Source organism: Haemorhous mexicanus, chromosome 3 (genome assembly GCF_027477595.1).
Source record: "Haemorhous mexicanus isolate bHaeMex1 chromosome 3, bHaeMex1.pri, whole genome shotgun sequence".
NCBI classification, from domain to species: Eukaryota; Metazoa; Chordata; class Aves; order Passeriformes; family Fringillidae; genus Haemorhous; species Haemorhous mexicanus.
Window position 1 is genome coordinate 73,172,948 of NC_082343.1, and position 13,555 is coordinate 73,186,502.

Genomic DNA, 13,555 nt, shown 5'->3' on the forward strand with positions numbered 1-13,555 from the left:
GTGCAGTTAGGGTAGACATGATTTTGTGTCCCTGTTCCTGCTGTGTCTCATCAGTGCTGGTGAAGTGCTGGAGGGGAGGGGGTGTTTGTGTCCGGTTGGCTGTTTCTCAACTTGCCATTTTCCCAGAGATGGGCTATGGAGTAACTCCCCCTGCAGTTATGCAGGTGGATTGAAGGAAAAGTGGCAACTTCTTAAGTGAGAGCTGTCCATTTACTGCAGTGCAGCTGTGGTGAGGCACAAACCATGTCATGCAATGCTTCCACCAGGGGACAGAAGTGGCAGCTGTGTGAATGGTGGCCCTGTGCACAAATGCTCACAAGCATGTGCAGAAGATTCTTCTTGTGTAGAAGAATTGCCCCTTCCTCAGAGCCTGCAGCTATTCCACACCATGTAGTCACTCCTCAGGGGCTGGCTGGTGCATAGGAATTATGGATAGAGATGGGCACAAGATGAAAGCAAAAGTAACTGTAAAATGTCATTCTTCTACCTTTAAAAAGAATTTCAATAAAAACATTACCTAACTTAAATTTATTTGTAAAATGCTATATTATATATAGCAAGAGCACATCAATATGACAAAGTACCACTGTTTGGAACCAGTAACATCATATTTTCTATTAAGGACTAAAAGCAGCACATTTCAGAGCAACAAAACTTCAGTGCTTCTTTACAAAAGGAAGAAAATTAGTAAGGCACTTCTTCTAGGGTGCTAATAGCAAAAGCACCAGTATCCTTTGAGGCAATACAATAGTAATGAAAATGTTAAACAGACTTACTATGCAAGACAAAGGCCTGGATGCTCCTTGGAGCAGCTTGTAATAATACTGGTCTAAGCCAGAACAAAACACAGCAGCATAGTACCAGAGTTTGTATTTTACCTTTTTGCCAACATTATTAAGGAAAACTGACATGACCAGGTTCAAAGCAGAGCAATAGAAGGACCTCCTGCAGTCATCAGAACATCCTACATGTCACAAGCTCTTTACTAAACCAGTAACACTTACTTGGAATGGGCACAGCCCTTGTGACTGGGCACATATCCAGGCTTGGCTGTGCCCCTTCCTAGAGGAGTCTGACACTTCTGTCCACCACTAACATTGCTTTTCAACATCTCCAGAAACACTTGGGAGTTGGGCATTCTCCATGGTAAGCCCAACAGGCAGGGGCTGGAAAACTCAGTAACCACAGTGCTTACAGGCTGTTGCAGTCATCTACAGTAATTCTTTCCCTAAGAATTCTTGTTTCCTATACGATTTTGGAGTTCAGTAAGACTATACTTACTGAAACTGTTTTAGAAGGTACAAATATGTCTTGGCAAAGAAGAAAAATACCCACAACTCAAGAAGTTAGGCAGCCTAGAAAATGGGCAAATTCTTCACATTGCAATGCATCCTTCAGCCAGCCCTCTCTTTTTCTAACAAAATATTTGCTACTTTACATCCTCTATACATGAGAAAATCTAGACTTTTTTCTTAATTTAGGACTTACTATGTTAGCATACTAACTATACTTGAAGCCACATGTTAAAATATCTTTGGATGTGCTGTACTAGCAGTCTTTAAACTTTCAGTAAACATAAGTGTGTTCCAGTGAACCAAACATATATTAATTTCCCATAGTGAGTATTTCTCTATACTACAGCCATAGGTCCAAGCTGCTATACCCATATACACACTGCACTCCTGTCTTAAGTTGCACTTACTGACTGTTCTGGGTTAACTACTTACTGACATGATTGTAACTCCATGTGGTCTCTCCCCACTGGTTCTCTCTCTCAGTTGTTCCCTTCTAGCCTGAGGCAAACTACCAAATCTCTATCCAACACTGAATTGTAAGGATTTTAAAACAAAACAAGAAAAAAAAAAAAAAAAAGGAAGGTTTTGAGATACTCAAGCTTTTATAGGGAAAATAATCTTGGATAGGGAGGTGAAATAATTCTGTTACTTGTTCTTTCTAAAATTGTGAAGATAAAACTCTCATCGTTGATCCTGTATCCTTCAGAGATGGCAGTGCCAATTCCAGTGTCCAGAACAGTGGCCCATTCAAACATCATCTTTGCTTCACTGGGTTTATACAACCAGCGGTTCCCAACACTGCGTTGACTTTTCTTCACTGACTGTGTTGACAACAACATGGTCGCAGTCATACTGTGTGCCTCCTGGAGAGAGAAATGTCAAAGAGGGGACGTTATCTTTGAAATAAGAGACAAATACTCTAGGTTTCAGAAAAGCTCTGTAAGAGCTGGTGTAGACAATTTATCTTTGACCATAACTCTGAGAAGACAAACGTATTTTCATCACTGCCTCCTTTTGGATTTATTTTGAAACAGGTTCTGAATTAATCAAGATCAGTTTGCCTTATTCTCTCCACCCCTTTAGCAATTCAGTTTCTCATCTTTTTCAGCCTGGATGGAAAAGGAAAGAAACACTGCAGTGTAGTCATCAGCAGCTCCTTGCAGACTATCACTTCCCAGAAGTCACATTTGACTATTCAGTTTTCCTGCAACAATTGTCAATTGTCACTTGGCTCTAAAAACAGAGTGAAGATGTTTAGATGATGAAGGAAGTCCTTCTGCTAACAGACAATACACACGTGACCAAGTCAGAGACAAGGTCTGGCACTCGTTTACTTCTTGCCATTATAATCCTTTATTTTGACCAGATGAATTATAAGTCACCATGCACAAATATATCACCCAATGTTCAGCTGTTTCCACTGGCAGCTGAATGTATCTGAATGCAAAATAGAAACATTTCTTAGAAGAGCTTAATCTACTTATGCAGTACAATGTCAAATATGTTCTCATTGAAGAGCACCATTGATATTCTAACTTAAGAAACTGGGAAGCAAAGACACATTTGACTGGAGCTGAAAGTCAGAATTCATGGTTTTTTCCCTCAGATCTAGTATGTACTGCAGAAATGTAGGAGATGTGCATTTCCTGCAGTACAACACACCTGCAAAGCAGGTGGTATTCCCACTGGAAGTAGCCATCTGTGCCAACCATTTATACAAAGCACCAGGACACTCCCATGGACACTGTCTTTTTGTTCTGTACCCCCACTGCCTCACCCTCCCTGACTGAGCAAAAGACAAGCCTGGCAGCTGAAAGCTTATGATGAGTCTAACATACTGACCTATGTAGCTAATGTTTTTTTTTGTAGCTCAGTTACCACTGTGAGTGCAAAAATTGTTTTTAAGTGGTGTCTGATAGAATCTAAACATGTTAAAATGGGACAAGATGGGATTTTTTTCCAGTGGATAGAGAGACTATTTACTTTGATAGCACGGTGCTCTGCACAAGGCTTTGTGCTATGCCAGTTTATCCACAAGGTGGCATTGGCAACTGCACAGTTACACAACTGCATTCATTTACTGAGGAATTCTTTAAGGCACAATTTGTGGTCTGGAATGGATTGGCAGAGTTGGCAGAAACAGGCAGTGTTCTTACTAGGCTTTCTCAAATAAAAGCTAAATGTATCTACTGCTTTGTATTTACTGTACAGATTTACTTTGCTTTAAAGCTAAGAGTGCATCAATACTCCCACGACCAGGCCTATCCATTGTAAAGTTCTTCAATTAAAAATGCAGAATACATAATTGCTTTTAACATGATTAACTGAAGAAAAGGCATTGCAGTAGTATTTCTGCTTGTTTGGAACAGGAAAGTGGTCACAGCACCAAGCCTGATAGAGTCTGAGAAGCTTTTGGACAATGCCCTCAGGCACATCATGGGACTATTGGGCTGTCCCTTGCAGGGCCAGGAGTTGGACTTGATGATCCACATAGGTCCCATCCAGCTCAGGATATTCTATGATTCCATGCATTCAGTCCTGTTTACTTCTAAAGAGCTGACTGTTGACTATGCTATTTTTTCTGGTTGGTTTGGATTTTTCTGGGGGGTAGTGGTGGTTGTAATTGACATAATTAATGTCACAGCATCAATTTAAAATCAATTTTAAAACAGCTAAAAAAATTAATAGAATAGAACAGATACAGAAAATGTTTACTGCCTTCACCCAAAAAAGCAGTTATGTAAGAACATCTGATTATGCTAATTCTGCTAATCATTCAATTTGCTACTTTTTTAGACCTTCTTTGAAGCTCTGAAAACACAGTTCAGAAACAGTATCTACACAAATAAAATTACTATGACAAAAGTGGCTCCAAAATACACATCAAGTGCTCACAGACCCCAGGCTGCTATGGCAGAATCTCACACTTGCCATATAGGCATAGCCATTAATAAACAAAAGAACTCCACCTTTTTGCATCTAATCACATCAGAATACAAGGCTGTCTTTGCTTTCCTAATATCCTTTGGCTATTGCATCGACAACTACTAGGTAAGAAAATTTGCACTTACAGAAATTAAAGTTAATGAAAAGTTAGGTTGTTCTTGCTTCACCATTTTAAATAATCATATTCACATTGCCCAAAAATTAACTGAGGCTATCTATAGCGAGTGGACACTGAGAATACAAGATAAGCAAGTACTGTGGGTTACTAAATATATGTAGGAGAAATGAAATGAAGTCTTAGGGCCTGTATAATTCAGGAGGTCAAACTAGCTGATCGGGTCTTTTTTGCTTCTAGATTAAAGCAACTAAAGCACCATCCTTAATTTATAGGCACATTTAGTGTGTATCCCACTGCAAATACCATGTAATTAAGAGCCAATGTAATGAGATAACATTTGCTTACCTTTGATATCTAAAACCAGCTTGGGTTTCATCTTGCTATAAATTCTGCCATCGGGACTAATATGCCAATATTGTTTGTCTTCATTCCGCTCAAATGACAGACCGAGTTTAGAGCCAGGAGTTATAAGATTTCCAACAATAGTCAAGCAGCAATCCTCTGCCATCTGTGTCATCAGAAAGGCAACAGCAATTACTCAGAATGGCTTTACTTCTATTGTCCACTGTTTTTTTTATCAAATCAGAGAGAGATCATCAGTTGAGAATAGAATTTAGGAATGACTTTCCCTCCAGGAATCCATTTTTGCCCCAAACTCGAGACTCATCTTTCTTTTGTTCCTGTTTATGTTTATGCTGACACTCTCTACTACAGGGGAACATTAAAATAACTATGCTGTATCAGATCAAAAGGAACAATTAGCACCTGTCTATAGCAGTGGCCAATAACTGAAGATTACATTGATACCACGGAAGATTACATTGACGGTACTCTTGTATGAAGTATGTTCCTGGTTATCTCTTCCAGGCTACAGCAATTGCCTGTCCAGAGACTTTTCCATGCATGCTGGAATCTTTAAGGCTCATTTTCTGTCCCGTGTGCGAATTTATTAGTCACTACCCACCAAGATCAGAGTAACCCTTTAATGTGAACACCCTTGTGTATTTTAACCCTTCCATACTGTGGCAAGCAGTTCCAAATCCTAACTAGAATTATTTTAAAAAATATATATAAATTAAAAATAATTTGATATGCAACTAGTTTTATTTGATGCGCTCCTCATCCCTGGATTATTTTAAAGGATGTGTTGTCTATGCTATGTTTGCAGAGACTTCAAGCACATCATCCCTCAAAGTGTACCCTTTGCAGGCTAAAATGTCCTCGCTATTTTGTCTCTTCCTTGCATAAAGGCTCTCCATTTCCTCTGAACATATTTTTTCCCCAAACATTTCTAGTTTTTCAGTAACCTTTTCATAAAGAGGACATAACTGCACAGTATCAAGTGTGTGAATTTCACAGGGTATCACAGTAATGTTGCTTCTTTGTTCTACACTCTTTTCCTAGTTACTTGTATTACTTGATTCCAAACATCTGCAAATGTCTTCTTGGTTAAAAAAAGAGCTGGCAAAAATGAAGCTTATTTCAAAAGAGTGTTAAGGCTGTATTATTAAGTAACAGTTAATTTTTCTAGATAAACAGTGATTTTCAGTAGATCACCATACCGTGCCTTCTAACTATTGAATGCACTTCTGTGGCAGATTGAACACTCATCTGTCATTGTTGAAATGGCCCTAAATTATTTTACAAGTACTTTTGAAAGCACTTTTTCTTGAAAAGGTTATACTTCTGACTGTCATAACCTAGAATTAAAGAAAGTTGATTTGGTTGTGAAATTCTCACTTGTATCTGAAGCGTTCTCTTGTGGGACAAGGAAAACTCTGAGCTTAGACATTAGGTTTGCTAGGCCAGAACTTCACCCGTCTCCATGAAACTCATGAAGAGTAAGGAGACCTGCATTCATATCTGTTTCTGAAAAAAGAGCAGAATGACTTTCATATCTTGCTTACTGGTCATCCCACATACTTGAAACAGCACTTCCTTTAAAACCCCAGGCACAGCTCAAGGTCACATCTCCTGACTCAGTCACTGAGATGACCTAAGCTTGAAGGAAGGTGCAGGTTCTTCCAGTGACCTGTGTCTGCCTCCATGCAGGTAGTTAACCACCCAGCAGCTCAGTTTTCTTTGTAATATGTGGTAAAACCCAATTTCTGGTTTGTGCAAAATTGATTTACTACCGTTCACCAGAAAGATGGCAGAGCTCTCCAAGAGTTCAGTCACTTAAGATCAATATTGCCAGCTTGCACTCTGCACTGATTGCTATACAGCACAAGCCGTGTATTTTCTGTGCAAGGAAAAACTGCCTTATGAGATACAGAAAAAGGGCAAAAACCAGGAGCATTTATCCAAAGCCATATAATACCACACTGTCTCACTATGAAAACTTGTTGACATATTTCAGAAGCACCATCAAACTAGAAGTCTTTTGTATGTCATATTAAAGCTTTTAGCTTACTTTGCATCATTTTGCTGTCTGCATAAATCCCTTTTACAACTGCATGTGTCCTGTAAACATGTCTGAACAATGCCATAGCTTATTAACAGTAAGATTCTTCCCTCCAGCATAGATGACATAGTTATAAATGGCTCCTTTGAAGTTATACAATCCTATAGAAAAAGTTCACATGATTCTTTGCAGTTAAGCTGTTTAACAGTATTAAAGTAACTTAATTTTCTTTTGGCTGGCGTCCCTACCGAAGACTGTTCATGCTTAAACATTATATGAACTGTGCATACCTCTGCTCACCTCAATGACAATTTGCACATGATTAATTTTATGGACTGTGAGAAAAGTAGGGCTTCATCTGGAAACTTGTACAGAAGAAAGGAAAAAGGATGGATTTGACAAATACAGGGAATAACCAGAAAACTAACAAAAAAACCCAAAACAAAAACAAAAAACCCACCCCTAATGGCTCAAAAGAATGGGATTTTATCTTTAAGTTTGCTTAAATGCAGAAGAGGATATTCTCCTAGGGTGACTTTATGATGTTTGTGTTTTTAACCGTATGTTTCCTCCTAAATTTGCTCTAAACCGGTACAAATACCAACCTACATTACACTAACTGTCCTACTGCAAGATATGCATAGTTCAAAAAATTATCAGGAAGGGTCTCCCCTGCTTTGATACTTTTGCAATACTTTCTCTCAAAATTTCAATTATATCAAAAAAAGTATCATACAAATAGTTTGTATCACCTGAAATAGCCAGAGTTGATTAAAACAAAACAATACCCCCAAAAACCAACTCCCTACAGAAAGATTACATTATAGTTGAAACAGATTAAGCCTATAAAATAAATGAAGATGCTGCAGTAGGAATTAAATTCATAAAGCCCTACTACAGGAGTGGAAAAGAGAAAATTCACATTGAACTCAAACCTTACCCGACACCTTATGAATCCATCCTGATAAACCCAGATTTGATCATCTGAGTCTGTATCTTCTGCAACCTGTATTCTGAGAAGATTCAGATTATCTAGGTTGCCATCAGCTGACATGAATTTTCCTGTTTCCTTATTTCGAAGCCTGAAGTACACACGTTTCTGCACAAAACAAAAGAACTCTTAAACCACAATCTCAGCAGAGAACACATCCTGCTCTGAGTTAACTTCAGAGTAGTTACTGTCAGTGCCGAACCCCAAACGTCCCTCTTTCTTTCTGAAAGCTTAACTTTTTAATTTGAGAACATAATTCAGAAGCCCATAAACATCTGGACAAGACAAGCTGTGAGAACTCACCCCTCTGCATGGAGAGTTTTAGGCTTTCCTATGCACTGAAATCAGCACACAGTGGAAAGCTAAAAATTTTTAATTCAGAGCAGAACTAATTCCATTCCATATATGCTCTTAGCTTTCATTAAGGGTGCACTTGTGTGGCCTCTTACACATGAACACTTCTGTTCAGACAAGCTCTCAGCAGGGCAGTCAAAATGCATTTTTCCTAATTCTGCTTAAGGCTACTCAAAGACAAAGCTATGACAGCAAGCAAATGAAGCTGGTTGCAGGTACAAGTAACCTATGAATTAGAAAAAGCTGTTTTTCCAATGAAATATGGCTCAGCAAGAACCTCAAATGTTAATGCTCCCAGGACTGCTGCACCATTGGACAAGATCACATGGAACAAAATATTATACATATTTATAGAACAAAACATATTTGTAGAACAAAATAAAGAGTGCATGAAAAGAATAAATTTTGATTTGCAAATTATTCTGCCAAATAATAAACCAGGAGGGACTTTTCCTCTTAAATCAATACAAAATCACTACGAACTGAATTATCTTTTTTTTTTAACCAATTTTCTTGTTGTTCCATAAATAATGCAGATAGTACAGACACTATGCCAGCAACCAGTCTGGGTGCTAGTTATGAAACAACTTAAAACCATTTATATATAGCAGTTATAGCCATTATTTATTAATCCTTAATTAATCCTTATATGCTGTGTTCTGTACTTTGGTTTAAAGGATGCTTAATTAACAGTTCAAGCTGTGTAACTGCAAAGCCATGTAGCATATTCAAACAGCTTTTATTACACTCAAAACTCTGGATTTCTTTACACAATTGCCAATGCTGAAGTTTGTCACATGCCTGTGACAAGGCTGTAATGCTGCTTACAACTGCATAATATCTCCCCAAGCCCATGACAAGATATAAATTAGTGCTTGACATGTCATGTCAAAGCCCACTCACCTGCAGTAAAGGTCTCAGAGAACCTATCTGACAAAAGCCACTGGTTTTATACCAATCTGGAATTTCATTTGGTGTTAACAACATCTGACGTCCCCTGTAATGACTGTGTTCATAAATTATCCATCTATGAGGAGAAAAATAAGACAATGTTTTAACTGCCAAATTCTGCTCTGGAATCAATAAATGAGTTTAACAGAAATCTGTCCCACAACATAGTAGTGTTTAGCTTTGGAAAGCCAATTACCTTCTTTGTCACAGGCCTTAAAAAATAATAAAATGACATCCTGATTTAGGTCAGCCACACTGAGATGGGTAGACAGGAGTTCTAATTTTAGAGCCCTATTATTTAAAAATTACAAGCTGAATGAAGCAAAGCATTTTCTTGGGAGAACCCAACTTTAAACTACCATTTGTTTTCAGGAGGCACTGTGACTCCTCAAAGAGCATAGATCTATATGCTGTAAATGTTACATTGCTGCAGGTGCAGAACAAGCTGGTTTGTGTATCTGAATTTGGACAGGCCTGGTTCACATGAGAAAGAACTACTATGGATGCAGACTGGAACAAGAAAATGCTGGAAACTGCAACAGGGTGAAGTTCTCTTGGGTATTTTGATAGAGGTTTTATTTCATAACATCTCTCTTCTTTCCAAATACATGTAAGGGGGGTGGGGAAGAGACAGAGCAAGACTGCACATAGAAAAAACTTGTTTAGCATTCCCTTACATGCATCCAACTATGCTTAAAATCACACATTGAGTGTAATCTGTCAGAACCCAACTTCTGATTCTCCATTATTGGCACAGCCAGCAAATTATGTCTGGGCTTCAAAACAGGCTGCCATACAGTACAGTTTCTAGAGTTTTCTCACAGTGATGTGCTGGGACTGTCCAGTAGCCATGAGGGTTTGAGTACATGAACACGCAAATATGCTCGTTTTCAGGTTACCTCCCTCCTCTGACTGATTTGTCACCAGATTTCTCCATCCAGAAGCAAACTCACTTTAATTTTGGTGCTCTTTCACTGCCTAACACACATCTATCCTCAGGAATTATAAATGGAGGTCTCTTAGAAAAGGAAGAGAAGATTAAATCCTCTTCAATAAGGGAGGCAGTAGGGGCAAGGAAGCTGTAAACCCTGTATTTTGACACATTTCAGCAGCTGACACTGCTATAATGAAACCCAAATTTTCATATCATATTCTATGCTTCCAGTGACCCACCAAAAAAACCCCCTCACATATATTTCTTGGAAAGGAAACATACACAATTCACAATTCCATTACCTGGAATCAATAACTTGATGTTTGACTTCATGTTATGGACAGTGAGAATCAACCATATTGTGGTTATGGTGAAAGATGCTGAAACCTTTAGAGGCTTCACAATACAAACATGTACCTTTTCTTACAACCTTTGTTTCAAAGTTCAGTTCAGTGTGCTAAGGAAACTCTTTGACCAGCTTATCCTGATGGGGAAAATGATTTACTCTACAGATTGGCTTATAAGCTATCCACTTGAGGGCAGTCTTAAGCTAACCAACAGCATCTCTCTAGCACACACCGTGGAAATTTACTTGTTCAAAAGAACACATTTAAATGCAAAGCAACAGTAACATGGACCTATCATTAAAACAAAACAAAACAAAAAAAAAAAAAAAAAAAAAAAAAAAAAAAAAAACCCAAATGACAAAAACAACCAAAACTGGGTCAAGTATCTTAGAGGTAGAGGTTAACAACAGGGGAAAAAACCAAAAAGAGAATTTAACAGATCTGCTGGAATCCTAGAATATAAGACAGAAAATTTTAAAAGCATTTAAAAAATGCTTCCAAAAAGCTTTTAAACTTCATGACAGATTATTTTTTACATAGTCTTCAAAGGTATGTTTAGACAACACAACTTACTTAAAAACATCTACCAAATCTAACTGCTACATTCTCATCCATTTCCTGAAGTAAAGGGACTATTACTACTAACACCAAAAGAGGCAAGCTCATGGTCTGATTGTACCTCTGTGTCCATAGGAGAGGTTAAAGGATGACCATGAAGACTTATTAAAAAACATTTTGAAGTTATAACACAGATCACAAACCAAATGATTTTTTTATGACTGAGACCTAAACCAAGAGCAGAAAAGTTGGTTTTAAGGATGCTATCCAAGCTGATTTTTATAATATGGCATGAGAGAATACATGAGTTTCCCTGAGAGCTTTATTCAAATTCATTTTAACTCCTAGCAAAGGACATGAGTCAGTGATAATATATTGTTGAGACAGGATATGAAAATGCTCTGTAAGATGAAATGGCATTAATGCACTACACACATTATGATATTCTAATTTTACATTCTGTGGTTCCATTACACCTGTAAAGTTGAGTAAGTACTTCATTCTAAAGAATCAAAAGGTGATTTTAAACTTACATGCCACCAAGGACTTGAATTGAAGCTATTCGAGGATTGTATCCCAGGAACTGAAGATTTAACATTTCTGTACTGAACTCGATTTTCTTTCCTTGGAAACCCGTCTTTTCAAAAAGAGCTATGCAGGGCTCAGACAGCTCCTGCAAAAGGAAGATAAGTGCTTTTATAGGATGTTGGAATTCCAGATGGTGACTGTGAAGATCAGTACTCCTTTTATTTCAGAGGTTTCTTCTGGATGGTTTAAGATCAAAAACCCTGAATGTTTCTGCTCTTCAACTCTCTAATTAAACTTGAAAAGTCATAAAAAACTCTTATACAAAATACACGAGGGATCTGCTTGCATGGAACATAATGCTTCCTAATCTTCAGGGACAAAGACCTCCGTGGCTGCTTCTTGCACAATACCTAAGTATGTTTTAAAATACATTTTAATCAATGCCATATCTCTTTTCCATTGCACTAACCCCCACTCGTGGGAATTTTCATACAAAGAGCTGAACAGACAGTAAGATAATATTGATTTCTACAGCTTCAAATGATGACAGACTTGTCAGCACTGCTTATCACTTATTGCATTAATTTTTAACTTTTACAGTAGGTAATGGCAACTTCAATCTCTGACTAGACAAAAGATTCAAGATTCATACTACTGAGGTAAAAATTCACGACAAGTGAAAACTGTAACATCCAAATTGCTGTGGGGAGATGATTCTTCTTCTCTGTTAAAATGCTTCTGGTGTCAGAGGGATTGTCCCCACATGAAGCTCTCTGCAACACTGAATACAATTTGAAGGTCTTCTGGAAAAGGAACTTTGGACTCTTTTCTGTGGGGCAAGGTATCTGTAGTGGACTGATATAACCTGTCATAACGAAGGCCTTCCTGTGGAAGCTGGGAAGTAGGGTTTGAAATTCCCCAGGGTAAAGTCAATTAAGCCTGAGTGTCCTGGTGCTACAGTGTACACTCATAGACAGAAATGACACTGCCACTCCCTTTCTCACAAATCTTCCAGCCAACAACTGCATAAATCCAACGCCACAGCCAGAAGAGCTCCTTCCTTCTGGCATGTGTTCAGCGCACTCACACATCAACTGGAGCGGGAACGCCTGACATGACGCAAAGTCTCGACAGACTCCCATCCGGCCTCAGGCATGGAAACAGGCCCTCCAAGGCAGAGCTGGCTCCATGCATGCGTGGCAGCTCATATATGCATGCTTCCATGGGAATTTATTAGGCAAGACCTCCCATCTACCCATTTCTAACAGTGCTTAAATTCCTCTTTAATCTTCCTTTAGATGTTTAAGGGCTCAGATGACGGCGTTGCATGAGCCTCACCATTACCTTCACAGCAGTCCAGCTTATCACAGAGCAGCTGAGCTCTGCTTCCTGATGGCACGCATGCTGCTAGGCTGTGGAAAATTCCGGGAGAGGCCTTTTCCCTTTACTCCAAAATCAGAGTATGCTCAGCCCCGCCATGAAAGGCAACACCAGTTAGACTGTCAGCACCACCACAGGTAAAGAGCCCCAGAGGAGCAGTCACACTGTGATGACATCCCAGTGCCTCTGAACTCTAAGCCCTTTTACAGACTGGCACCTGCCCTCTGAGACATGCAACTTCTCAGACAACAGCCTTTCAGCCTCATGCAATGCTTTAGAAATAATCCTGCAAAGAAAACAGAAACAGAAAAGAAAATCCTCCAATTTTCTGCCACACCTTACACTGGGCTTTTTTTTTTTTTGATTCAGCAGCAACACTGTTATATAAACCAGTGACAAGTGCAAGGTCAGCTCATGAATTTTCTGTCAGTTCTTCCCATGTACTGCACTGTACCAAGCTGGTGTTCCTGCAGATCTCCATTTAGTTATTCCACAGGGTTTCTCATTACAGATAAGTATAAGATAAGTTCAAGTATAAACCACATTCACAGCTGTTTTTTATAGTATGCTCAGGAAGAAGAACATGTGTCAAATTCAAGAAGGAAAAATGCTATTTTCTATCGGCAGCACAACCACGTGGAGCATGCAAAGCAAGCACAACCAAGATATAGTGGAATCTAACTCCCCAAAACCCTTGAGCTTATAAACAGCCCTTAATATAGTTTTGTAAGTTCCCTTATTTTAAAAAA

The 13,555-nt window shown here is 38.7% G+C and overlaps 1 protein-coding gene across 3 annotated transcripts in view; it reads right to left on the minus strand.

Annotated features, from left to right (window-relative positions):
- Positions 1–513: 513 nt before the first annotated feature.
- The window catches only part of CRYBG1 (crystallin beta-gamma domain containing 1), a 95,950-nt gene continuing 82,908 nt past the window's right edge, over positions 514–13,555 (minus strand). For all 3 annotated transcript variants that reach the window (XM_059842348.1, XM_059842349.1, XM_059842351.1), the window contains 5 exons: positions 11,432–11,571; positions 9,012–9,135; positions 7,704–7,862; positions 4,705–4,867; positions 514–2,158 (listed from right to left, as the gene is read on the minus strand). In XM_059842348.1, the coding sequence (XP_059698331.1) occupies positions 2,070–2,158; positions 4,705–4,867; positions 7,704–7,862; positions 9,012–9,135; positions 11,432–11,571 (675 nt within the window). In that variant the 3' untranslated portion in view covers positions 514–2,069. The remainder of the gene's footprint in view (positions 2,159–4,704; positions 4,868–7,703; positions 7,863–9,011; positions 9,136–11,431; positions 11,572–13,555) is intronic.